Raw genomic sequence first — 27797 nt, 5'->3', positions numbered from 1 at the left:
TCATTTCATACGGTCTGAGGTTCTTATTCTAGACACAAAAGTAAAATGGAAAAAGTAGTAAAAGTGAACAGTGTGAAGTTGTGACGGCAGAACTCGTCTGGTGAACTGTGAATATTCATTGTTTTCTAATAGGTTTCTAATATATATATTCCAGTCTATTTTAATATCTTTGGTATTGTGAACTACGGAGGAAGTGTTTTATTCTATTTTTTAGAGGTTCATAGGTTTCGTGGTACCTTTTTTTACACGGTTGTGATTTTTCAGAATTTAGGAAATGATTTACAGCTCATTTAATATCTTCTAGGATTCATTTTCCTTTCAGTTTGGGTGAGTTTTAGATCCTATTGCTTTGTTTTTAAACACATTAAATGAGCTTAGAGCTGTGTTCTTGCCTTAAATGCGATTGGTAAATGCTTGTGATTGAACAACATTGTAAATGAAAGAAAAACATTTATATGTCCCATCTCTGATTAAGTTTCCCCAAAAATCTCAACCAAAGAGACATAATTTGACATGAATGGGCAACTCACGAGCCACATTCACAAAGTTTTTATTATGTAAAAGAAACAAGACATTACAAGAGGTAATCACAATATGCAGAGGGCGTTTTTTATTAGTATCAAATTAAGAAACATTTAGAGACGAGTATGTGTTCAGTCTCTCAACACCCCACAGGCCGGAGATTAAGTTAATAAGAAAAATCAGAAACATGAGACAATGTCCCGAATAAACATTTTTTTTTGTTTGTTTTGTTTTTTTTACTTTTAAAAAAAAAGCCAGCCACAACAGATGCCAGATTCCAAAGCCATGATACAAGAAATATACCACCAGTTGAGCGGAGATGTTTCCATCATCACGTTCATACGACGGGGGCAGTGAATGCAGCACGTGTAGAAGCGACTCGTCACAGATTCACAGCAAAACCAGGAGCTCAAACCATAAGACGCATCGATAGATTTTTTTTTTTTTCCCTCAAAAAAAGCACAAAGGAGTGGATGGAATCAAAAACATGGCAGACAGCTCGGACACACTCCAGGATTTTCATCACAGATCAAAATCAGAGGTTCATACATTTGATATGAAGGGGCACAAAAAAAACCAAAAACAAACAACCCTGAAATGTCTGACAAAAAAACAAAAACAAAATCTCTTTCTCTGTGGAAGCACATCAAAAACTAAGAAACACAACGGATAAAAATCAAAGCCAAATGTGTGCACATTGATAGCTGGCTAATTTACAACCTGTCATATGTCAAAGGAAGCCAAGTAAAAGGCAATTTCTCCCCTTTGTTTAAAAAAAAAAAAAAAAAAAAAAAATGAAATAAAAAAAAAGAAGAAGAAAAAAATAATAATAAATCACACGCCACCATCCAGGCCCACGGTGAGCAGCTATCAGTCTATTCGACGGCCTACGGGTGGACTGATCTCAGTGCCTGCTGTCGGCGGAGGCCGAGCGGGAGCGTGAGCGGGGCGAGCGGGACCGAGAACGGGAGCGGGACTGTTTGCTCTGGGCCCGGACCGGCGTGCGCGAGTGGGACCTGGAGCGGGACTTGGAGCGGGACTTAGACCGGGACTTGGAGCGAGACTTGGAGCGGGATTTGGAGCGAGACTTGGAGCGGGACTTGGACTTGGAGGGGGACCGGGCCGTGGTTTTGCCCCCTCCCGAGGTCTTCTTCTCTGGAGTGCGGCTGATGGACCTGGAGCGGCTCCGGGAGCGGCTCCTGGAGCGGTTGCGGCTCCTGGAGCGGCTCTTGGAGCGGGAGTAGCTTCGGGAGCGAGAGCGGCTCTTACTGTGACTGTGGGGGAAAGAAAGAGGTTATTTGTTATGTGTGGTGACGAAATAACAACACCAAGAAACACAGACTTGATTCAAGTTTCAATCATCATCAGTTTGGTTCAGGAAACTTAAATTTGTTCATAATGATAATTCTGTATATATTTTGCTTATACCACATTCTATTTTACTTCTATTTAATTCTTATCTTTCGTTTTTTTTTTTCCTTTTTGTGCAACCAAGCTACTGTGACCAAGCAATTTCCCTTGTGTATGATTAAAGTGTTGTTATCGTCTACTGCCTGCTAGCTGGGCTAGCCTTAAAAACAAAAACAATAAAAAAAACAAAACAGGCCGACACCGTGTGAACCGATGTCACGTTTTAATCGACCTTGCTGCTGCCACCGTGTCGAGGTCACGCTAAGCGTAAGCGCCGAGTTTATTCGAACGAGATAACCGTGTAATCAATGCCGACAGAGAGAGAGAAGAAGCTTTCATGGTTAATTGAATCCGGACTAGTTGAAAGGACGTTTATTATTTTATACTTTAGAACCTGTCTCACTGATGATTTGCAGTTTAGATTTCTTTTTTTTTTTTTTTTTTTTTTTTTAAAGGGAATAGTTTAAGATTTATGGGAACTTCAGCTGAGAGGTAATTTAGAAGATGGCCGTTCAGGTTAGCGTTAAGCTGTAACACCTCAGTTTCCCCAGGGAAATGTAACGTCTCATCTTATTAAAAGGGTGTTCACCCAAGGAAGTGAGTAATGAAAAATAAAAAAAAAAAGTAGGTGGGTACTAAGTTGAACTCATTTGGACTTTGACGTGATTGATATATGATGTAGGCGACTTATCAGGAGAAAACACACGTCCACGACTTTGACAAATAGAGAGCAGAGAATTTAAGAAAGACCAGCTCCGTCCATACAACGGCAATATTTCATGTTCAAGAGCCTGAAACGTCCACTAGAGACGGACGAGCAAAGCACTTTATGTATTGACATAGCTCGAAAGCATCACATTATTTTAATTACTTTTAAAAGGGAAAAGCTAGCACTGTCCGACTGTTTCCAGTAATTATTCCAAGTTACAAATCATTTCCAACAAGGACATAAAAGAACTCACCTTCTGCTGTCCTCAAAGATCTTCAGCTTACGTCCGTTCAGTTCTGTCCCGTCCAGCTTGGAGATAGCGTTCTTCATGTCACTGCGAGATGCAAACTCAACCACCCTGTGATCGAGTCCAGACATTACTTCTCCGTTCACACTGAAGACGATGTGACATGTTTAACTTAAAAAAACAAAACAAAAAACAGCAGCTCACCCCTCGTTTTTGTTGGGTCTGTGAGCATCCACAAAGGTAACTTCACCTGCTTTTCTCATCAGGTCTTTCAGGTCCTATTTCAAAGCATAACGTGGGATTAGTAACAGACAACGAAACGCATGGTGTCGGTGAGAGCCTTTTCAGACCTGGAAGGGGAGACATGAACAGACAGCAAAGAAAGCAGCACACAGAAACCTGGGATGTCTAAATGCTGTGAGATAAGCTCTCATTTCAGTGGAGGCCATGTAAACACTAGAGCCACAGTAAATACTTTGTGGGAGTGAGCAGGTGTTGCCCTTTCTGAAAAGAAAAAAATCTGTATGTCCCATTAACTGGCTCCGAGACTTATGAATATATGATCAGTAAAAAGCAAATTCTGCTCCGTGGTGAGATACCAGACAGTTTTTTTTTGTTTTTCTTGTGCTGAAGATCAGATCTAATTAATTTTTTTTTGTACACCACCTAAAACTGGATTTATGTGTAGGAGTACATGAGGTGCAGCTGTGTGTTTATCAAGGGTTGATAATGACAACTGTGCTTAAAGGTAATTTTTGACTCAGCAGACGTCTAACTGTTTACATGATTCCCCCTTTGTCACTGTAACTCTACACCCCTTTACCACCCGACCCTGAACAAACCCAATCACATGAGTTTTATGCTACTTACCGCTCCATACCCAGGTAGATATTAGCATAGAGCCACTTGTCCAAATAGCAAATGGGAACCAATGCAGTGTTAAGCCCTTGAGAAACGCCCTCGGCCTTGACTCAGCATCCGGCCTCCACAAGTAAGGAACCACCAGAGAGCAAGTAGGGGGGAGGGGGTGTGCGCCCGACTCAAGGCCCCCCCCCAGCTCCATCAGCAACAGAAAAAGACCCAAATGGGAGAGTGTAGGGACCGTGGATTTGAGGGGGGTTACAGCAGTCGGGGATGCCAGCCCACAGAACCTCCAGACTGTGGCTACGGACCTCCTAAGGCTACCGTATCCTGCGCTAGACCACTTTCACCCGCTACGGGGCCCAGCCAAGACTTTAGACCGGCGGCAACTGCGTGTGAGGAGAGGCACCAAATGGACACTATTCAGAAAAAAAAAAACAACCAGCAGAGGGCGCTACATACTTCTGACACCCCACTGGAGGGTGTTTTATTCACCTCTGATATAATGGAAACCGGCTGTTCAGAAACAGCTTATGGTTTTTGGTCAGAATGCCCATCATCAGCAGTAAAATATGTTTTTGTCTCTGGAAAAATATAAAAAAAAATAAAAAAAAAAACCTCTGGGTCTTTTCAATATAATTAGCCAATTAACTAATGAGATTTAATTTAATTTGATTTCTGCTGCTTCATTATAATTGGAAGATGGGATATACAATTTATTCTATAAAGCTTATGCCGTGTGGGAGATAAGATAGTTGCGTCATCTCTTACCTGCCAGCTAATCCGTGAAGAGAGATTCTCCACAATGAGTCTGTGGTCTGTCCGCACAGGAGGGCCATATCTGTGCAGGAAACAAACAAATACAACACTATCAATGATCTGTACCACATACGGATTTATTTCCACACCACATGCAGTTTCTCTTCGTGTTCACTGCTGTTTTATTTGTCCTGGGTTTGTCAGATAGTTGTGTCAATATTTGAAAGTGCTGAGGCGGAGTACCAGGTTTTTATTTGCCAGTTCCTTAAACACATCTTTTTCTTCGATAAACATGTTTGTGGGACATCACAGCAGTTACTTTCCACTGCACCCAAACACTTCCCCTAAGTAGTTTGCTGAAGTCTGAAGCAGCTACTTCAAGTATAACGCACCTTGATCCACTGCTGCGTGATTGGCGATAACCGCCGCCGCCACCACCACCTCCACCTCCGCCGCCGCCACCACCACCGAAACGTCCCATCCCGGGGCCACCTCCCCTTCCTCTTCTGGAGCGAGCGTGCTCAATTGTCACCCTACAAAAAAAAAAAAAAAAAAAAAAGTCATGATTCTGTGAGCACATGCGATATGTTTAGAGTTATTAGATAATGTGGGAGGACATATCTGACGTTTTAGGGGTGAACCATGATTCAGTTTGCAATATTTAGACTGTCTGTGAACAGGGCAGACTTAAAATCTGTTACTCTGATGCTGACTTTGCAGAATGAAGAAGCTACTTTGTCACATACCACTTTCAGGTTCCTCATATTAAGATATTTTAAGTTTGCAGGAAGAAGACAAAACTACTTTACACTGAGTCGATAGTCAAAAGATCAACTGTTCATGTGCAACAATAATAATAATAAAAAAAAAAACGCTCATTACCTTTCGCTGCACAATTCTTTGCCGTTCAACTCATACACTGCATCATCTGCGTCTCTGTGGTCATCGAACTCCTGAGAAGAGAAAAATCAGATTAACAAGACAGAATTAAAAAACTAATAAATAAAACAAAATCTCCACAATGTAGTTTTTCTAATACGGACCACGAAGCCAAATCCATTCTTCAAGTTGATTTCCCGGATCCGTCCGTATCCTTTGAAGAACTTCTCCACGTCTCGCTCTCGGGCGTGTGGGCTCAAGCGGCCGATGAAGACACGACAGCCACTCATGTTGATATCTGCACAAATAGAAGAATATATATCATTGGCAAAACATGTCACCAGATGTGAGCGTCGATACTTAAGACTTCTACACTGACCTACATTTGTTTCTATTTAAAACTGAATGCATTAAAAGATCAAGATTTTTTTTTTTACTCATCTGGGTCAGAACTGTTTATATTCAAAAAAATGTAAATGTTTACCCGCTGCCTCTTGTTTACCTATTAAGCCGTGCACAGTGTTTTATGGACAGAGATGTTAACATCGTAAAAGTTAACAAACATGTCTGGAATTAAACATTAACCCCCGACAAAACAGATGCAGAAAATTCTGTATACTTAAAAGAGGACAACCTTCACTGACTAAAATTAATAATTAACCTGGTGATTTCCTTAATGTTGTCTTGTTTTCCCCCCTTGGTGCAACCTTTTACCCATTTGTGGAAAAACAAGTCACATATTAAGCCAATGCTAATGTGAAAATTGCTCTAACGCAAATATCCTGCAGCAGTTTTCAGCCAAAACCACATGTTGAAGTAGTTCTGGTTCAGCCAGTTTCAACAGCCGTTTACTTCCCAAAAAACCTAAAGCTAAACTACGATTTTAATAGGATTATAGCTAATACTTAAAACAAAGGATTTAATACATTTAAGAAGACTTCACTAGTCGGGTTTTGTCATATTGATCTTCGTCCATTGTCGAAGTTGTTGCACGATTTAAAGCGCCATTGTCAACTATAGTACAATAAAAAGCATATCGAATTACCAATAAAGTAATTTTTAACATATGTTAATCGGCTTCAAATAAAAAGAAATTAGTGGAGGAGATGTCTGGATCTCTCTAAGCCGAGCTAATCCTTACAAACTCAGTAATCTTGATTTCCACTCGGGCCCTGCTTCAGCCTGCCAGACCTTCACTCCGAGTACACGCTGCGATAACGTTGTTAAATTTAATATTTTAACTGGCAATGTTAAACTCAAGCTTAAGTATAGACGTGAAAGCTGAGCATATACCACATGACTGTGCTATTTTAGCCGTGAAACATCGACCTAAAGTAGGCTGCATCACCTCGCTGGCGTACCTCGCCTCGAGGTCGCCTTCAGCTAGCTAGCTAGCTAGCTAACTAACGTTAGCCACTAACACACACATCGACGATGAGAGATTTAAAAGTGGCGGTAAGCTATTTTTTTAAACACAAACTTGGTATAAAAGATCGCAAAACACCATCCCTGGTACAAACTCACCAGTTTTACTTGTCGAGCTGCTCTGGGTTTACTGTATATGTCGCTGGTTTGCTGCAACTTTTAACCGTGTCGCCTCCTCGAACTGAATTAAAATGGCGTCGAGTCGAGAGGGCACCGGAAACGTTGCTTTACGGTTGCCAGGTAAAAGTAAATAACATAACGATGAACTGAGGGATTTAAAGGGATTGTTGCTCGTTAAAAGTTATCAAAAGTGACTGTAATAGTATATATAAATTAAAATATAGTATATTTTCTTCGTTTATCGTATGATTGAAATTATATATACGATTGTCATTGAATTATTGTAAAGGGGCATATGATGCGGAACTGGCAACCCAACTTGGGTTCCACCCATAGGGACGCCATATTAAATTCCCGTTCTTTCAATAGTCTATCTCTAAATAACGGATTATTTACAATATTATTTGCTAGAAAACTGAAATATTTCAATAAAAAGAAAAGTTGTTTCTTTAGATAAGGCGTTTACTACTGTAGCTTTTTAGCCTTTTCCACATGATTTATTCCTTTATCTGTTTAACATTGTAGTAAATTAACTATTAATTAATCTTTTAGGTAACAAAATGCGATATTTTGCAGTTTAATGATGAACTTATTTCAAATCAATAAATTTGTATTTCTCTTCCACACTTTCTTCTCAATAATTTGCCAATAACATGTATTTATCGGTCAGGACCTTTACATATTTTGTGTACATTTTCCTTAAAAATAAATATACACATTTTAGTCTAGAAGTGAAGAGGCCAAACATCCGCTTATATTCCATCTCTTTATTCAAGTACTATCATCATTCTTGACATTGTTTTGGGTTAGGAAAAGGAAATGCAGGGGTTAGGTAGACACAGTACAATAGAAAAAAGAAAAGAAAAAATACCTTTCTGGTCTGTTCTGGATAGAAAGTGCCTTTGAGCATGTAATACTGATCACTGTACAGCCCTCCGTCGACTCAAATCATACCAAAAAAAACTGAACACTTGGTGAAAAGTAAAACCATGTCAAAAATAATAAATAAGGATATAGCTTATCTGAGAACATGAAGTAGAATTCAAATGATTCATTTGCACTTCATTCCCACTCAGGTCCGAAGGTGCTCAGCAGGAATGAGGTTACTGTCACTACTTGGAGTTATGTGATTTCCGTCCTGAGAAAGGTCCATCAACACACTGCAGCAGGAGGGAAGATTAAAAACACAAGAGGCCCAGTTCACTTCACAATAAAGAGCCCATCTCCCTTATCATAATCATAATATTCAGTGTAAAATCCTTCTTAATGTGGTTGTTTACCAGCATGACATCATTTATTCCCTTTGTGACAATCCGATCTTTCCATCCAATGAGTCGTTACTCAAAAAAGTTTGTTCTCTGTTGTCAAAATGCTTTAGATAAATCAAACACAGAAACACTGCCTTCATGAGACAGCTTCGTATTTTGAGAAATATTCTTATTTGTGTTCTTGGTGAGAGATTCTCATGTCTGTTAGATGCCTTTATATGCAACTGATTAGCTTAGCTTAGCATAAAGACTGGAAACAGGGAGAAAAGAGGACTAGTACTGATCTGTCCAAATGTAAGAAATCACTATTTGGGGGGTTTGAGTGTCTTTTAATTTACGGTTGGTCGCAAATCACTGACTGTATATAAATACGTTTTGAAGCTCAGCGTGGCGTCTACGGTCGTCGCCATCTTGGTAGAGTCAGGCTCCGCCTCACTACTGTTTTTTTTTCCAAAGATGGCCGAAAAGCCAGAGCGTGAACCAAGCTAAACTATGCACAACTTTAAGCCTAATTATATATAAATATATTGTTTATATTGTTGTCAAGACAGTTTGTTGGAGAGATTACCAAGAGAAATCAAAATAATCAATTGCACCAGGCTTTAAATGTAAATGTTTAACATAACGTACATTTAATATGGATTTCTATTGGGGATTGACTCACTTTTAGAGCCAGCGTCTAGTGGACATCGACGGAACTGCAAATTTTGTGAGCAATTTTCGGGAGGGCTTTTTTTAAAAAAAAAAATCTCTCACAAAATGCAGAAAAAGGTTATTCTTTTCGTCTTTTGCGTCTTTATTAGACTGATCGGAAAAGAGATACCGGAAGTTACAGGTGACAAAGAGCGGGGACGACATGCAGAAATGGCCCAGGCTGGAGTCGAACGTGCACCGCTGCATTAAGAACTGTAGCCCCAGTTCAACCAGGTGTGCTTTAACAGCAAGATTTGTACACCTTTTTTTTGGTGCATAATAAACAAACAAGATATACTGTTGCTAAGTTACGAGCTCTGAATGCGAATAAGCTCAGAAAACCGGTTTCTGTAGCTTCACATTATCGAGACGTTTGCTTAACTCTCAGAAAGAAAAAGTGCATTTTCCCAAAACTGTTTCTTTAACGACCTCTGCAGTTTTAAAGTTGAGATGTGTCTTGTCTACCTCGTAGCAGCTCTGTCTCAGTTGGTTTATGGAAGTTATCGCACCATTTTAATATAAAGACCAGTCGGATATAAAACCGTAGACAAAAAGTGCACTGCGTCACAAAGTCAATATTTGTCAGAGCAGCAGCAGCTGGATTTCCTGTGTCTGTGTCGCTGAGATGTTCATAGTGACCGGGCTGCACGAACCACGACAGTGTTTGTCCCTGATTGTTTTCCAACCGTCTATGAACTCGTTACACAGGCAGCTAGATGAACCAAAGGAGAAGAAGTACTAGATGATCAGAAGTGTCTCAGATTAGCTTGGTCTAATTCCTCCAACATGCAGTATTTTCACCTGTTCAGCCTGAACTCAAGGAACAATCGGATCCTTTCCAACCTGCTCGCCCTCTAAAAATGGCCAAATAAAAAGCTCCACACAAACTGAGTCAACAATATCAACTGAAGGCCACATAGAGGTTATTTCACGAGAACTTGTTGAAGTTGAGCAGATTTGCGGTTTTCCTGGTGTCTACCTACCTAGTTAGTCTACAAAAGCAGCTCTGAAGGCAGGGAACAAGGCTGACAAAGGTTTAAAAGTTTGTGGAAAAGACTAAAAATAACAAATTTTCAGATCTACAAGTGGTTTCTGTTGAAGTCTGAGCCGCGCTCCGGCGCTCAGGTCAAAGTGTGCCTCCGCCATGCCGTCGTCTGCTCGGAGGACGAGCAGGGTCTCCGTGGGCTGCAGCTCCCAGTTCTCCCTGCCTCTTTACTCAGAGGACAAACAGTATGAGGTCAGGTGGTTGTTCAAGCCGACAAATGCCACGCGCAGCGGTGGCAGGCAGGTTCGGAGGTCAGCGTTTGTGGTTGTGGTGGTGGTGGTGCTTGTTGGGGGGGGGGTGCGGGCGCCTCCTCACACCCTGGTGTGGCGACAGCTGTGGGAGGAGCCCGATGCGGCGGCGGCGGCACCAGCGCCGGACGCCGAGGAAGGGTCCTCGTCGCTGGACTCGTTCTGCTCCTCCTTGTGGAGGCCCAGGCTGATGTGGCTCTGCAGGGCGGCCGGGGTTAACCACTCCTTGGGGAGGCAGCTCTGCAGGAAGGGGATGCAGGAGCTGAAGTACGCCAGTCTGTTGACCCAGCGAGGGATTTCCCGCCCACACAGCAACTAAAAAAAAAAAAAAAGATACGATTTAAGCTCTAAAAACAAACAATGTGTCACACCAACCGGGCATAACATTATGACCCCCTTCCTAATATTGTGGAGGTCTCTCTTATGCCTCCAGAACTGGACATGGGCCTTCTGACGGTGTCCTGTGGTGTCTGGAAACAGGATGTTGTTAGTGGGGGTCCTATGGGTCAAATTTCTTTAAATACACGTTAATATGGATCCAGCATATTTTAAGTAAAGCGATAAATGGAGGCAGAATACATTATCTTTCAGTCGGCGATACAGGAGCTGTCTCAACAGGCCACCTTTTCACACACAGTGTCACGTTAGCTGTAACCTGTCAATCAAAGCCTCATTTACCCAATAGGCCCCGCCCCTGTCGCTGTTGAGCCAATCGTGAGGCCACATATGTATATATGCACACTGACTCAGGTTCCATGTAATTGGCCCTGAACCAGTTGTTTAAGGCAGATGTTGTTGCACATGTTGGACATAAAAATAGTTAAATATTGAATACAAAATGATGATAATAATGTATATTTACAAACAACACTAAGCTGAGTTTAATACAGAACACATATAGTAGGTAGTTATATAGTAGGTCTCTACTTAATCTCTCCATCAGTTTGAAGTCCTTGGCCTGAAAAACGTTGAAGACCTCTCTCCTGAAGTGTTTTTGGTGGGGGTGGCTGCTGCCAAGGAGTGTCATTGCTACAGGGTGGGGGTCTAGACGGGTGCTACATGTCTAAGTAACATCGACGTGAAGGAATGCCAGAGATTTAGACTTAGACAGACTTTAATGATTCACGAGGGAATCTGTCATTAAAACCACCTGTCAGTACATGTGATTGGAAAGCCTGCTCCTTTATTACATGTCGTTCTAAATATCAATCAATGAATCACAGTTCAATCCAGTTTTAGTGTTTAACTGTCATAATTACTTTAAGTTTACTTGAAACAAACATCTCGTGTGGACTTGGCACCATTTCTTGACATGAATCCAACCTGTTTTGATTCATTCATGAGTTCATTCTACTAAGCTTCATAAATCTGAACATGCAGCAAATATCTCACGTTGTCTGTTGGATTTCACGAAGGATTTTCTTACTCCATAAAAAGAATACGTCCTCTCGTTGTTTTCTACTTATTCTAATTTATTCAACGTCAGTGAAAGTTACATATCGGATTTAAAGGCCGAGTTCAAATTCCTTTGTTTGTGCACCTTTACATTTTTTTTTTTTTTTGTTTAACAGAAACAAAACCTCAACTTGTGTTACAATGTTGACATCGGTGCAGCTTTAATAATTGATGCCCTGTGCCATTTAACTGTGCAGTTTGCACGAGTTTGTGTTATTTGAGCCTCGTGTGGCTTAAAAAAAAAAGAGAGAAACAAACAAACAAAACAAATCACCTGTTTAACGCTCTTTTGACAAATTGTCCACTTCTGTTCCTCCCTGTGTCGCATCGTTTTTCCTTTTGGCAACACAAGTGAATGTCTGCACAAAATGTTATGGCAATCCATCTGATAGTTGTTAAAAAAAAAACTGGAGCGGGGGACAGACGCTGCGGCTTTATTAAAATTCATAGCCTGGAAGAACCAGCTGAGATATTGGGGATTATCTTTCTCAGGATTTGGAAATCTCTCTACTTCATTTGCAGGTTGAATAAGGACCTGTTCACATCTGGTGTGAACACGTCTGATCACAGTTTTGGGCTCTACATGCAAAAAAAAAAACAACCTTATTCTTTCCCTTTAAATGCATTTCTGCGCGCAAACGTTTCTGTGCAACAGGATCTTTCTGCCTCATTTATTTATAGCTGTTGCTCAGCGGTGGAGGAATAAAGCAGCGTAAAAACACACTGACCTCAGACAGCGAGGAGGAGAAGTGGTTGCAGTTTTTGTGCATGAGGTGGTAGGCGTTCCCTTTGAACTCTTTACCCAGCTCCTCCATGATCTTATCCATGTCCTCCTCTGTGAAGTCTGTCGTGCCCAAAACAATGGCCTCCCTTGTTCAAAATCAGAAAGCCAGAAAGGGGATACATCATTATCTCCGACGTTAACGCCATCGCAGGAACGGAGAGAGAGACAGCGACACTCACTTGAATTTGAAAGTCTCTCCCAGTTCGGCCGCGTTGCCCGGGTTGATTTCAAAGATGCCGCTGAAAGGGTAGGGATGGCCGCCGTACGCGAACTCTGAGCGGCAGAGAGTGAAGGCACAAAACACGTGTTAGATCTTCAGAATGGAACCAAACAACTGTAATTACACGGAGGGAGGTAATTAACACACTGCGCTTAAATCATTAGTCCGGGCTAATTACAGGCCTCTCTGCGCCACGGAGCTTTAAACAGTTAGCGCTGTAGCTTCTGATTTATACTGACAGTAATAACAACAACGTGTTATTTATGCTATTTGGGGGGGGCAGCACGGTGGAGTGGTGATGGTGGTGGTTGGCACTGACGCCTCACAGCAAGAAGTTTCTGAGATTGAAGCCATTAGCCGACTGGGATCTCTCTGGGTGGAGTGTGCACGTTCCCTCCTGGTACTCTAGCTTCCTCCCACCGTTTAAAGATGTGCTCGTTAGGTTAACTAGTGATTCTAAATTGGGAACCTCCAGAGGAGGAAGTAGTTACAGAAAATTAATGAATTAATTAATTGATTAATTTGGGAAACAAATGCACCAGTGGAGAGAAGAAGTCAACGTTTTATTTTCTTCTATTCTCACCACAGATTCATATTTATTTGCATACAACTGCGTATATACGTATATTTAAATACCAAATGTACATGGATATATAAATGTGTACCTTACCAGTCAAAGGTCAAAGGGCACATCTTCTCATTCGGTGATATTACTGAATCACACGTGGAATTAATTAGATTTAGATTTTAAATTCTTCAAAGAAGGCATCTTTTGCTTTAATTAAAGCTTTGCACAAGTTGGCTACGTGAATGGTTTTCAGGAAACACATGTGCTTTGTCATGAGTGAGTTTGGAGGAAGTGTGTTCAGGTCATCGACGTCGTGGCTCCACTCTTGGACCACACTGAGCAGACTCTGGCTACAAAGTTGCAAGATGGTGCCTCAGTTTAGTCAGTGCATGGAAATGAGAACGCGTAGTCCATATTTATATACAGTCTATGGTCTCAATTATGAAAACTATATTAGGAGTAGGAGATTTTTTTATTTATTTTTATTTTTAGCTTTCTGTGACCGTTTATTAAATTCAATACGATTAGATTTAAGGGTTAAAGTACAGAAAAAATACAGTTCAAACTCAAGAAAACTGAAATTCTGTAAAAGGAGTCATTTCCTGCTCCATTATAGAAACATTTCTCACTGTCATCAAATTACTCCGTGCACAGAACCAATATTTCTGGCTGCAGCCGTATAATGGATTCCCGGTGATCCGGTTTCACGCTGGTTTTCTGCCTCTCTATTTTCAAATCGCTCACAGCCAGTGAGTCAGTGGTGAGTCAACCCCGGAGAAATGGGGTCACGTTATTTGGAACACGATCCCATATTCCACGTTTGAAAAATGTCGGCGTTGCTCTGCTCTCACGATCTGTAATCGTAACGGGATTAAAGGAAAGGTCCCGTCTCACCTCTGCCATAAATCTCAATGCCTGAGTGGAAGACTCCAATCCCCAGATTGGAAGTGTATTCGTTTATCCAATACTGCAGAGAGAGAGAGAGAGAAATAAAAGACGTAAGAAACAACAGATGGATACTCTCACTTTAAATAGTGCTAATTATACATACAGTCTAACACTTGATACCACTTATTTTTGATAAACACTTCTTTATTAATGTAGATCTGAACAGTAAATAGCAACATAGCCTAGATTAGCATTAAGACAGAAGAATAAACTGCTAGCATGCGCTAGCTTCATTTTTATTTAATGCTATCGTCTGTAGATATTCAGATATTTAACACAGTGCAGCATTTTTGGTTACTTAAAGCGTCTTAAAGCGAACGTCCGTTGTCTTTATCTACTTATTCAGTAGCAGCGACACCCCCATGTGCACTGAACTGAAAACATCCCAGATCAGTCCATCACGGGGTGGATTTACCATCGATTGCTGAACCAGTGGGGGAAGGAAAATGCACCCATCAGCCGGCGGTTGGTGTAGCTGTGAGCCAACCTGCCGCCCTTCACTGCAGACAGCCAGGGGGACCACACAGCTCAACCCCACCCATCGACACTCCCTCGCCCTTACAGACGCCACCAAGGAAACATGCTAATAGCTCTCCACGCTGCCCCTGTTGTCCCCTATTAATAATAAAACGCGTTTCCGGGGCTCAGAGTAATAGAATTTTAGAATAGAAAGCATTTTCCTCCACGTTACTTTGTGTCAACAGAGGCTTCTCGTGTTTCTGCAGTGACCTCTGCCCCACTGGCTCTCTAGGTTTTGTCATTTCACACCAGGGATAGATGGAAAAACCAAGGCCACAAATTCTTCCACCTGCGAGAAATTAGATTGTGATAAAACTGACAATTAAAAAAACATCTTGACTTTCCCCAGAGAGAGAAAACGACTGCGTCTCATTAGTGGATCTTTCTGTGAAATCATTTTGCACGCAGTCTCCCATGAAACTTCCTCTCTCTGCAGACTCAGCATGCATCCCCGCACACGTCTACCAGTCACATTGATTTCACATTGAAGATGATCGATTTACCATCATCCCTCCTGGCACGATTCACTCTCATCCCGCTGCCCTCTCATGTTCCTGTGTTTAATTCCCTGCAAAGTATTTAAGGTCGACTCTGACCGTCACCGCCCTCTCACAGTTCAACAGCAAAGCGTCGTGACCCGTTACGCCCCGACACGGGTGTCAGGGCCACGCTGGAGTTTAATTAGCTGTTTCAGCTGCTGTCAGTTCATCTTCCACGCCGAGGTCCTCATCTGTGAAACGGCTTCGAGACTTAGGTGAGAGCTGAAAGTCCAAAACTACACCCGGCTGTGTGCATGTGCGAGCAAACTCCAAAAAACCTGCATGTTCTTCTCTTGAAAGTTGGTCTTGAAAACTTGGAGTTGAAAAGAAGAAATGCTTTCAACTCCACCTTTAACAATGGTGGAAACGGTCTCTAATTATTTTCGTTAGTTTCAGGTGACAGTATCCAGCTTTAAGTTAATTTGAAGTTAAAGGAGCAGTGTCGGAGATTTTGTGCCATATAGTGGTCATGAGGCAGATTGCTCCTCTCTTTCCAAACAAAGTATTACCCCTTTCACATAGAAAATACCGGGACGCAGGATTAGACCTCCCGCTGTGAGAGCTGCATCATTAACACTTACATTAACAATAACATAACGACACATTTGATTTGTCTGATTGAAACAATGGACAAAAATCTCCGTCCTTCTGTTTTTGAGCTGCTCGCAGGCCTGGAGCTTCTACAATGACGCAGTATGACAGGTTGTCCAGTGTCAACATCAATATATATGTATTTTTCTTATACTATTCCCTTTATGCTCTAACTTGCTGCCTTTAACTTGTAGCACTCTGAGATCCTTGGATGAAAAGTGCATTAGAAATCAAATTTATTATTATTAGTTTGTCCATTCAGGGCTACTGTACAAGACTGACAAGATAGCGACGCCAAGAGAAACCCACATTGGTCGTTAAAATCAGCGGCTGGTCAGGAAAGTTCCCTTCTTTTTGATCATTTAAAGTTGGATTGTGTGCTCATGAAATTCATAATACATAAAGTAGTGTCTCATTTCATTTCATTCCTTCTTTTTGGACGGAGCTGGGCTAACTGTTTCTGCTTGTTTCATGTCTTTATGCTAAGATAAGCTAACTGCTTCTTGCGTAATGTAGTGCAGCTTATACCTCAGCATCAATTTGACGTCGTATGTGACCCTACGCCCCGAGTAGTAACTACATGCTGCGGTGAGTTATGATTGGTCCGCTTAGTAGTAGCCTGGTTCCACTTTGGTATTTTTGGCTGCTTCTCCATCTTCGCAATTTTCAAATTGGTTGTTTTGGGTCAATAAAGATGGAACACATTGAGGAAAGGTTTACTGAGGAGGATCGGAGAAACATTTGTATGACTCCTTTTCATTTTGGCGAAAGTTTCAGTCGCCACTGTTGAAAGTGAAGCAGGAAGTAGAAACAAAAGTGAACCTGATTGGGGTAGGCTAGACGCTTAGGTTACTTCTCCAGTCCTCAGAGGTATAAGCAGCACTTAAGAGACGAGGATGCTGTAGGATATTACAAGGAAACAAGGTGCCACTGAAATATTTAACTGTATCATCCCATCCCATTAAGCTATTATACACACTTTAAGTAAAATGTGCTTCATGCAACACTTCAATTACACATTTCAATTACTTCTTATTCTTAAGTAAAAGCTTTGGCTTCAGCTTCTTTTTTTCAATTTCTTAGATTTTGTACAAAATTAAAAGAATTTACAAACATATAAAAGCTCTTAAACAAGCCTGTCAGTTATGTGTTTTAAATAATGCGGCGCATTGTTTCAAAGTGAGTAATTCTGGGCAAGAACATGATGCATAATACGCAGACAAGACAATGCTCAGCAGCTGAAAACCAGGCAGTGGGCACAAGTCTGAATGAGCTCCCTTGTCTTTTCATTTTTTTTTTCTTTTCTCCAGTGTGTGGGTTTATGTGCCGTTTATGTGCACATCATGCAAACTGAAGGCACAGTGACAGCACAGCGAGGTTAGCCGGCTGAGGGAAGCTCTCGATTCTCAGGCCCGAGGTCAGAGTCTGAACCTAAAATCTTTTCACGCTCGCTTTCTTATGTGTTCAGATACTTTTACACGAGACAAACGCAGCGATGCAGCTAAATGAGGGTTAGATTTTGGCTTCATAAAACACTAGATATCTGAAGAAAGCTATATGTTGTTTGTCTGTACTATAGCCTGCATACTAACCGACAGTTTCTTCAGTTTGTGTTGCAGTAAATCTTTGACCCTCCAGACCAAAGTCCATTTAAAAATGTTCTGTTTTAAGGTGACATACTTTGGCACAGGTGCACATGTCCCACATTATAGCTGTTTGGTGGATATATTAACTTCCTGTGCTACAAATAATTAAATAAAGAGAAATCTAGTGAAAGAAAACAGTAAAAAGTGTAGTTTGGATTCTTACCATATCATACACGTTAAGGATGACAGGTTCATTGGCCATGGTTCAAACCTGAGCTGGAGAAGCTCCACTTTGCTTTTTTTTTGTTTTGTTTTTTTTAAGATAGTCAGCACCTCCACACTCCCGAGAAGTCACAGGGCCACCGGGTGGACAGCAGGAGAGGGCAGACTTGTGCTGGAGGGACAGTGGCTGCTGCTCATCCCCCTGCAGGGCAACAACGACAACATGGGCACAAGCTCCGCGCGTAAAGCCAGGAACAATGTCCAGAGAGACCTGGCAGCTGAGGGTTAGGTCGATTTCAAATGGCCATGGTGGGAAGCGGGGTCAGGAGTGAATGAAACTCAGATCCGGGCAGGGCAAAGCAGCAGCAGAAGCAGCGGCGGCAGGGGACGCGGCCCATCTCCCGGCTCCGACCTGTTGTAAAGGGGGGAAATCAAAGCTGGCAGGAGGAGGCGTGTTTGCGTAATAGCGGCGACCGCAGATCCTGGGCTGGTGGTGTGATGAAGGGGCCTACGTGCGCTCGAGGTCTGAAGCGGGCGTCCTCGTGTCATCACGGGCGAAAAGGCGACGAGGAGCGGAGCGATGTCGACGATGGAGGCGGAGTGCGGGCCATTTTTTTTTTTTTTTATTATTCACGCGGAGGATGATGGAGCAGGACTCCCGGGCTCCATGGTGGTTAGTTAATTACAGCTGGTGATGGAGAGAAGGAGACAAGTTCAGGAGCAAAATCCAAACCCTGCTGCTGCTGCTGCTGCTGCTGTTTCTGTTTCTTCTTCTCTGCATCCAGCATCCTCTTCGTCGGGAGGGGAGGACTGTCAGCTCAAACCTCCCCGACATGACTTCCAACAATAACCCGGATCTGCTCTCTCTCCCCCCTCTACCTAAAAACCGCTCGATTAGAAGCTTTTAAATGGGTTTCAGGAAAAAGTCCCGGAGCAGCGGAGAGAGGACGTCCGTGCGTCGCGGTGGTTGTTCTCCGGCTCTGCCTCCCCGGTTGATTACATCATATCTGCCTCCGAACAGCTGATGAGAGACGGAGCCGCTGGTGGGAGGACAGCACATTATGTCTCAATGAAAAAACACCACTTTATTCACCTTTTTCTGTCATCCACCTCCATGAGAGAATATACTTAATTATCACCCCAATTTAAATGTACTGATGTCCAATTAAGCAAACACGAGCAACAAAACTCAAAATTCTTTTAATTTTGGGGGTTAAAGCTTTAATTATAAATATATTTAAACTAAAACGGGTGCTATACTTTTAATAATAAAAACAAACTAGTGTGATACAACAGGTTATGTACTTTATTTATTTTTGTGATTACGTTATCGCACAACTCTATGCCTTTATTTTGAAACGGAAATCACAACATCCGCTCTGACCGCATAGGATGCCTGTAAAAAAAAAATGTAATCTAAATTTACACCGCCTGGACAAAAAAAGTTACAATCAAGGTTATTTTTCGTTGTGAGGTTATTTCGATAAGAAGCTTCTGCACAATATTTATTTCCATCCACTGTTGCATCAATTTTTCACCAACATCTTGTACTGATGCTGAGAATCTGACCTGCTCAAAGTCAACTGGGTTCAGGTCTGGACTCTGTGGAGGCCAATCCATGTGTGAAAATGATGTCTCATGCTCCCTGAACCCCTATTTCACAATTTGACCCCCATGAATTCTGGCATTGTCATCTTGGAATATACCTGTACCATCATTGATGGAATAAACTGGTCATTCAGGTTTTCTTAAGGCTACACAGCTGTTCAGTTCCCTTCACATTGTAGTTCTCAATTTGATTTCACCGTCAATCAGGATTTTTTGTTTCCTCGACCACATTTGTTCCTTGAAGACGATGGTTCCCCACTGTCCTTACAGTTTTTAATAATGCGTTGGACAGTTTTTAACCCAGTTTTAGTAGATCCTGCTTAGATGTTTTCTCTGCTTGATGCATCATTCCAGTGATTTGACCCTTCTTAAAAACAGATTAACATCTTTCACCATGGTTGTTTAAAAAATGAGAAGCTACTCGTTGCATCACTTGAGGTTAAATAACTTGTTTCCAGCTGAAAGATAATGATCCATGCAGTAATTATCCAATAGGAGGCTATTTGTTAAGTTAAATCCAGGTGGCGACTTTTTTTTTTTTTTTTTGGCCAGGCTGGACTAAGAATAAACTCAAGAAACAGCAACTGAACTATTCTAGTTTCATGAGGGAGATTATAAACCATGATAGCAAGTATATATATATATATATATATATATATATATATATATATATATGTATGTATATAAGTCTAAAAAATTATTTTGTTTTTAACTATGTGAGAATCTGTAACTCCCTATTAATAGAATACACCGTTTCTTTGGACCTGCTCACTCGTTGGCACACAAAATGTCTGTGGTCTGGAATCTTTTTTGACATTTCACCTGTGGATACCAGATTTGCAATTTGTAAAGACTGTAAGGCGCTTCCACAACAGGAGATATGTGACCTAAAGTTACTCTGGAATTAGTCCGAAAAAAAAGTAAAAAAATAAAAAAACTCCTGCATATATCGGTATACCATATAGGTTGATATCGGAAATGATGAATTTGGACAATATCGGCTATCGGATATCGGCAAAAAGTCAAAATCGAACATCCCTACTTTAATATGTTCTTATTCTATATAAAATAAAGTTGAGAGTTTTGCGGTTTTAGTGAATTTAAAGTTTCATCCGAGTCGATGGGACCAAAAAGTCATACTGGAACAGTTTCATTATTAAATGAAAGTTTAGTTAGTTAAAAGTCAACATATTAAATGGGAAATTGAAGGTAAATATGAAAACTCACATCACTAATGCAACTCTTAACATAAAACAGAAATCTATATATTAACCCAGATAATCAGATTACAGGTTCTTTTGCAGGAGAAACTTTGATGGAAAAGTCTTTTCAGGAGGCTCTGTTTTCTAACCTGCTGTAGTGTTTTCAGGATGTGTCCAAGATCTTAAACTCAATTTAGCGAATCAGCTGAAAATCTGACACCAAGTTCATTTCCATTTTATCCAGATACTATTATTGTTCCACTGGTGGAGTTTGGCTTTTTTTAATCATTTAGACATGAATGTTTAAAACCTCCAAAAAATTAAAGAAGAAGAAGAAAAAGAAAAGCGCGTGAGTTGAACGTGATATTTAATAGTTTCCTTGAAGTCCAACACGTTATTTGTTGCATAATTTATATTCAGTTCATCTGGTCTATTTCTCTGGCAAACTGCACATATTCACAAACCCACTCAGCAGAGCGACATGAAATGTATTTACAGACGACGAAAACACAACCAGTCAGAGACGCACGCTCTCGAGACAGATGTGGACTAAAAAAAAAAAACAAAAAAACAAAAACAAAAAAAACAAAGCACAAACACCCAGCATGCACAGTTCACTCATGCCCCCGCTCTACGGCCGTTACTGGAGGGGTCCCGTGGTTGTGGTTAGTGCAAAAATGGAAAGGAACAGACGTTCATGTCACGAGTACGAGGACGGACCTCAACGCAAAATCAGGAATGTTTTAGTCTTTAGCTGCGACTACGAATTATGCCTTTTATTCTACGATTCACCCTGAGTGACGCTTCATAACAAACTCTCTAAAGGTTAAACCACCTGGTGACGCTTCCAACGAGTGCATCTTCCCTTCAACAATGAGTCCGGTCATGATCTATGTGTAGTTTGGTTTAGTGTTAAATGCCATTTAAAATAAAAAAAAAAAAAAAAAGACCAAAACCAACTGATTCATTCGTCCACTGTCGTCCAACAACTATTAAAAACACATCAGCGTCGCCTTAATCCCACAAACACACACAAACACACACAGACCGAGCTGCTGCCAGAAACAATCACTAGAGCCGTGGATGTGGATTAATCCGCCGCTAAAAATAGTCCCCGACGAAAGTTAGTAAAAACTAGTGAGCAGTTCTCTCAACGCGGATTTGCGATGTTTTTTGTGTGTCTGAAAGTTGGTTTTGGTCTTTTTTTTTCTTTTCTTTTTTTTTTTTTTTTTTAAAGGATTTCTTGGAATAGAGTTTTACAGACGCAGTGGTTTGATTTTCATTTTGAGACTCTTAAGGAGCAACGAGATCCCAACAAGACAGAAAAAAAAAGGCACTCAGAAAGTCCATCGCGAGACATTTTATCACGTTTAAAAGCCTCCTCCCACGAGTCTGTGCAACGGTGCAAAATGAAAATCAAACAACACATTTTGGGTTTTGAACGCACCCCCCTCAGACAGACCTGCCATTCAGTCAGGGAGGGGGGGGGGGCACAGAGAGGGAGACCGAACACAACGCTGTCTTTTAGTTTGTAGACGAAAAGTGTAGCCTGACTCAACCCAAACATTAACAGGTGTGTGTGTTTATAACATGTGTGTGTGTTTGTTTCCCTCTAAGCTCCGCCCCCTCCCCCCCCCCCAATCAGCAGGAATGTTCCCGTCCTTCACGTCCCCATCAGAAGGTCATTAACCACTACCACCTGCTAATCAACAAAATACTTGTCTACAGTTTAGACTTTGTTCCATCCGTTTTTTCACTTCTTCGGCGTTTAGCGAAAGTTTTCGTGAACTTAAAAGTAAATGTGGTACAGACGCCGTCGGCCCCGTTTTCTTAAAACTGCCTCCTGTTCTTGACGTAGATGAAGGCGAGAGCCGTGGCTGCTCCCAACAAGGCCAGCGCCGCCCACAGGGAGCCGGCGGACGAGGGCTCGGGCTGAGAACCCGAGGGTCCGTTCATGTGTCGAGGCAACTGCAAGACAAACGGCACATGTTAACGTTTTTAACACCGGAGGAGTTTAGTTGTTTATTTATTTTAAATATAGAACAGCAGGTCGTGATGAAGTGAAGTCACCTAATCTGTGTTTTAGTGCCAGTGATACTTTGGGTTTCGGTTTCACGATGATTCATCGTTTATGTAACACGTCCACTTACTCATGTTTATCTTTATCCAGTTCCTTTTACACACATCAGGCGTAACATTATGACCACCTTCCCCCACAGATACTTGACCAGTTTGGGATCCGATGGATTTGGAGGTCGGGTCAACACCCTTGTTTTTTGCGTGTGTCTATGTCAGACTGCATACTGCTGCCATCAAGGAGTGTCATTGCTATGGGGTGGGGGGTCTGGTCTGGTCTAGGTGGGGGCTACATGTCTAAGTAACATCCACGTGAATAAATACCGGGTCCAAACGTTTCCCAGCAGAGCTCCCAACATGGTCATTATTATCCACTTCTCCTGTCAGTGGTCATAATGTTGTGGCTGATCGGTGTGTATATATAATGTACTGTGTATCCTGACCATTACTGTGTATGTGTAAAAGGAGGATCTTATTTAAGCCACTGTCTCCTTATGTGAACTTTTTAAAAGTTTAAGGGCTGATTATTGTGTTTAGTAGTAAATTAATCCTTAGTTTTAACTTCTCCTGTTAAACATTTACATTGAAACATAATCACAACAACACACAACGTTTTGTTCGTCCCAGGTTTAAGAGTAAAATAAGAGAGTAACTTTATGGAGTAGATTGATGGGAAATCTTAAAATCATTTGCAGCTTGACAGGTTTCAAGTTGGCACTTAAAGAGGTTTTGCTTTTTATAAATCTATTTTTTTTATTCATTTCTTGATTGTTAATACAGATAAAAACTTGTCGAGTGTAATTGTATGACTGTCTTTGATTAATTGTGCTGTCCTGACCTTTTCTGTCTTTTTTTTCTCCCTCTTCTTCTCTTTGCGCTTTGTGCTCTGACAGAACTGGTGTTATTTTAAATGAAATTGTCAAGTAAATCAAATCAACCATATTTTAGCCTGATACCTAGAAACGAGGAGCCTATTCTGTACTTCACGCATTAATAGATAAATTCATTTATCACCTATAACCTCTGATTATGCTAACGAGGGCTAGGAACCCCCCCCATGCTGTCACTGGGAATTAGGAAACCTGTTTATTATTAATTAGTGAAGACAGAGCTGGGTATGATTTAACTTTAATGACTTGTCCTGATTGTAATTGTAAATGCAGCCGTATTATTCATCTGCTAAAGGTTCCTCACACCCAGTTAGAGAAAGATGTTAATGAAGTCGACACGGTTTAGTTTTGAAGGTTCATATGAGCCCCAAAAAAAAACGGTTTATAACTTGTAAATGCACTGCCATGCTAGAAACTAACATCTGCTCTGGAGAGAGTCTTTGTCTGAAACAATCAGGCAAAACTTCCCTCTGACTCTGAGCTTGGGAAACCGGTTCATTTTCAGCATTTCTGGTGCAGCAGACGCAACGAGTGGCGTAAATTAGATCAGATTAGAAGAGACGACACATTGTTACTAATCAGCCTTTAAGGTTGAAAGACAGAGGTGGTTTTTCACATTTGATCCCCATAAATATAAAAGTCATACACATTTAGTGTCAACATTAGCCCTAAAATACCTAAAAAAAAAATACCCCAGGGTAACAGGACAGACCTGCAGTTAGAAATGCTCAGTTTATGGCGTCGTTTTAAATTTTTAAAAAGCAACACCTTGTTCACATTGTTGCTCAGACGCAAAAAAAAATAAAAATAAATCAGTATAAATGTGTGAGGATTCAAATGAAAATGAATCGCGATGCCCTTTTCAAACAGCAGAGGGCGTCATCGAGTCCTGAGTTCACTTGATGACGTAGCGTCGTACGTCACTGTCAAGTATACAGATGGGAGAGAGATTGGAGGAGATCTGCTGATCCTCCTTCACAAAAACAAGAAACATGTAAATCTCAAACTAGGAACAAAAGCAAGACTTAGTTTGTTTATTTGAAGAGATTTTTTTCTTTATTTGAATTATTCATTTACTTATTTTGATATGGGATTTGTTTTTAATTTATTTTTTGGTTATTAAGATAAATTGTTTTTTTTACTTGTAAGAAGAGGACATGTGTGTTGTATTGCTCAGTGGTTTTTACATATTTAAATATATATTTAAATATACATTCATTGCATAGTTTGTGTTTTGAAGTTACATCCTACCTCAGAAATGTGTTTTGTTTTGTTTTTTTGGTCTGAGAAATAATTAAAGGAATCTTTTTCAGTCATAATTCATCTGCAAGCTCATTCTGTTTTTAAAAAAATATATTGTTAACTTATTGGAAATCGAATCGTGAGTGGAGTGTATCGTTACTTCCCTACTCAGAAGTGAAACTGAGTCTGAATTTCTCTGATTTAAAGTCACATGAAAACAAATATTTATTCAGTTCTGTTTCATATTTCCACCATCGGCGGTGATTTCAGGAGAAGAAACATCCTGCCAGACGGGTTTTTATCTTTTATTTCAACTTTCGTTTGTGTACAGTTCATCCCGTACCTTGACAACAACCTGCAGGTTTATCTTGATAATTCTGCTTTTTTTAAAAGTATCTTACCTTCTTCAGAAGGCGGAGCTCCACGTCCTCCCCCGCCGTCCTGAACAGCTCCACCACGGCTCGGTGTGTCAGGTCCTCCAGCACGACGCCGTTTATCTGAGACCCAACGGCAAGAAACAAATCAGCTGATTAAAGGCTTCAACGGAGCAGGCACATAGATCAGAACAGAAAAGACCCCGAGATGACGTCATATAATCGTTTACGAGATGCAACTCTACCTGCAAATAATAAAAATAATAACAACAAAAATATAGGAGACTGAGAATCTGCAACAAGGGAAAAGACGCAACTTCTGCTTTAACAATTACTTAGAAAATGAACTGATGATGAAAACAGTCGACAGGTTTAGGTCTAAACAGACGATGAAGCAAATAATAACAAGTCTCATTGTGATGAAGATGATGCACACAACATATACACACTGATCAGCCACAACATTAAAACCACTGACAGGAGAAGCAAATACCATTTAAACCATCTTGTGACAATTCATAGTTCTGGTGGGAAACTTTTGGACCTGGACCTGTGGATGTTACTTAGACGTGTACCACCAACCAAAACCAGACCAGCCCCCCTTCCCCCCACACACACACCTCCACCCCATAGCAATGACACATGCAGACAATAGGACGCAGCCTGATACAGACACACACAAACGTCATAAAGTGTTGACCTGGCCTCCAAATTCACTAGATCCCAAACTGATCAAGTATTAGTGGGATGATCCACAGAGGAACCTCCCCTCAACCCATAGGACCCAAAGGCCCCCCCACGAACCTCATTGTGTTTCCAAACACCACAGGACACCCTCAGATGACCCACGTCCATTCTCAGATGACCCACAGCTGTTTTGGTGGCACAAGGCAACATTAGGAAGGTGGTTTTAATGTTGTGGCAGTACGTCGGTGTGTACACCTAAAACTTCTATTACCGCCAGGATCTTGTCCCCCTCCTGGAGTCGTCCGTCCAACGCTGCTGCTCCATCTTCTTTTATTTTGGACACATAAATGCCGTTGTCATTCACAACAAACTGCTGGTCCACGCCGCCGACTATGTTGAACCCCAAGCCTTGAAAGGAAGAAATAAAAAAAGAAGATAAATTTAAAAAATGGAAGGAGCAGACACAGGTATGAGTGAAAGTCAATAGTCCAATCAGTTAACTAACCAGGACTGATCCACTCCTGACATTGATCTCAGTGGATCAAAGTACAGGAGGAATCCTTCCAACTCCCCACTTCACCACTGAATGTTATATAACAAGGTGCGCACAGCTCACTGGCTTCTCCTGTAGCTAAATAAACCGGATTTAAACGAGAACCCCGCAGGTTGAGCGGGTCAAAAGTGCACAAATCACAGTTTTAATTCATTAAAGTAACTTGACACGGCGATATTCAGCTCCCACGATCACGTGGATCTGCTTGTAGCGGCAAACGAGACATAACAGGATGAGATTATCTCGTTGTTATGAATAAATTAAGCTTTGAGGCCTGAACGCGTTGATTTTTCTTTCTTCTTCTTCTTTTCTTTTTTTTTTTGTTGCAGGTAGCCACGTAGCTAACTAACTAGCTCCGCTGTCACTTTCTAGCTCTACGCTGGCGTCTTACCCGCAGGTCCTCGCTTCAGCTTTATGTCCACGACACCGGGAGAGGAGTGCAGAGATCCGTTCATGGCAGCAAGACGCCAAAACTACTTCCAAAGAAAAGAAAAAAAAAAAAAAAAAAAAAAGAAGAGCCTGCGTGGAAAGAAACGGGGACTAACTGTTTATCTGAAGGTGAACTCATTGAGGAGTTTCGATTTGCTTCCTCCGGTGGAGACGGGGGTTGTTGTCGGCTGTGCTGCCCCCTAACGGGAGGAGACGGAACTGCAGGCCTGGGAAATTTAAAACGTATAAATAGTGTCCACAGAAAATCATATGTTAAAGTTGATTTTTTCCTGATCTCAATTATTGCAATAATATCTGGAGTTATTGCTACTTCCTTCCTATATTTCTAAACTACTTATGAGACTTTCTGCCGCTCTCTTCAAAGTTATAACTACTCCATTTTATCTTGTAGAGAAACTGAATGCATCCATATATGCATTTACATCTTCAGATACCTAAAATGTAAACATAATGTGCCCATTTCTCTAACTTTTTACGATTTTTTTCCAACTAGAAGAACAAATGATTACGTCCAAACACCAAAATTGCATCACCTTTAAAAGTCTTTAAAGATGAGCTTTAAAAATGTTCTAATATGTCTTATAAACGCTGACTTTCACTTTTTTTAGTTTCCATTTTCTATTGCCTTTATTTGAATCTTTTCCATATTATTATTTTATATATATATATTTAATTTCTATCTCAGAACTGTGTTGTAGTTTATCATTGTATTTCTTGTTTTTTCTCACCCTCTGATCAACCATTAATGTTCATTCTCAGACAGGAGAGATGACTTCGTATAAGCACTTTGCTTCCCTCCCAGCACTGTACTGTAAACTATTCATTGTTTGTGTTAAAATAATAATAATAATAATAATAATGATAAAATGGTGCATATAAGTTAATTAAACCTTTGTGGGAACGCAGTGGAAGGGTTTCCACATATTAAAAGTGGAGCACAGGCGTGTCCAGCCCCATTTTAAGGGGAATACGCAAATGTTTTCTTTCTTTCTTTTTAAGGTTTGTCTGTGATAAGATGAGAAACACAGTAGAAAGTATGTGTTTTTAAGGGGTGGGGGTTTGGATAAAGTCGCCTGCCAAGAGTCTGCAGGGTCTGT

The 27797-nt window shown here is 41.0% G+C and overlaps 3 protein-coding genes across 3 annotated transcripts; all 3 read right to left on the bottom strand.

The window, feature by feature from the left end:
• Nucleotides 1-507: 507 nt before the first annotated feature.
• On the bottom strand, nt 508-7031 carry srsf5a (serine and arginine rich splicing factor 5a). Its single transcript, XM_047610768.1, has 8 exons — nt 6912-7031; nt 5552-5685; nt 5391-5461; nt 4901-5041; nt 4521-4590; nt 3093-3166; nt 2895-2999; nt 508-1796 (listed from the first exon to the last, which is right to left on the bottom strand). The coding sequence occupies exons 2-8, from the start codon at nt 5675-5677 to the stop codon at nt 1427-1429; spliced, it is 957 nt and encodes a 318-aa protein (XP_047466724.1). The 5' UTR covers nt 5678-5685; nt 6912-7031; the 3' UTR covers nt 508-1426.
• A 653-nt stretch (nt 7032-7684) lies between these two features.
• On the bottom strand, nt 7685-19673 carry LOC125023473 (deubiquitinase DESI2). Its single transcript, XM_047610773.1, has 5 exons — nt 17620-19673; nt 14108-14180; nt 12605-12698; nt 12370-12511; nt 7685-10501 (listed from the first exon to the last, which is right to left on the bottom strand). The coding sequence occupies exons 1-5, from the start codon at nt 17656-17658 to the stop codon at nt 10250-10252; spliced, it is 600 nt and encodes a 199-aa protein (XP_047466729.1). The 5' UTR covers nt 17659-19673; the 3' UTR covers nt 7685-10249.
• A 1105-nt stretch (nt 19674-20778) lies between these two features.
• On the bottom strand, nt 20779-27028 carry LOC125023477 (synaptojanin 2 binding protein). Its single transcript, XM_047610777.1, has 4 exons — nt 26642-27028; nt 25969-26105; nt 25038-25133; nt 20779-22396 (listed from the first exon to the last, which is right to left on the bottom strand). The coding sequence occupies exons 1-4, from the start codon at nt 26703-26705 to the stop codon at nt 22259-22261; spliced, it is 435 nt and encodes a 144-aa protein (XP_047466733.1). The 5' UTR covers nt 26706-27028; the 3' UTR covers nt 20779-22258.
• Nucleotides 27029-27797: the final 769 nt, after the last annotated feature.

Source organism: Mugil cephalus, chromosome 17 (genome assembly GCF_022458985.1).
Source record: "Mugil cephalus isolate CIBA_MC_2020 chromosome 17, CIBA_Mcephalus_1.1, whole genome shotgun sequence".
In the NCBI taxonomy this organism is placed as follows: Eukaryota; Metazoa; Chordata; class Actinopteri; order Mugiliformes; family Mugilidae; genus Mugil; species Mugil cephalus.
This window is presented reverse-complemented; position numbering and strand designations above follow the sequence as displayed.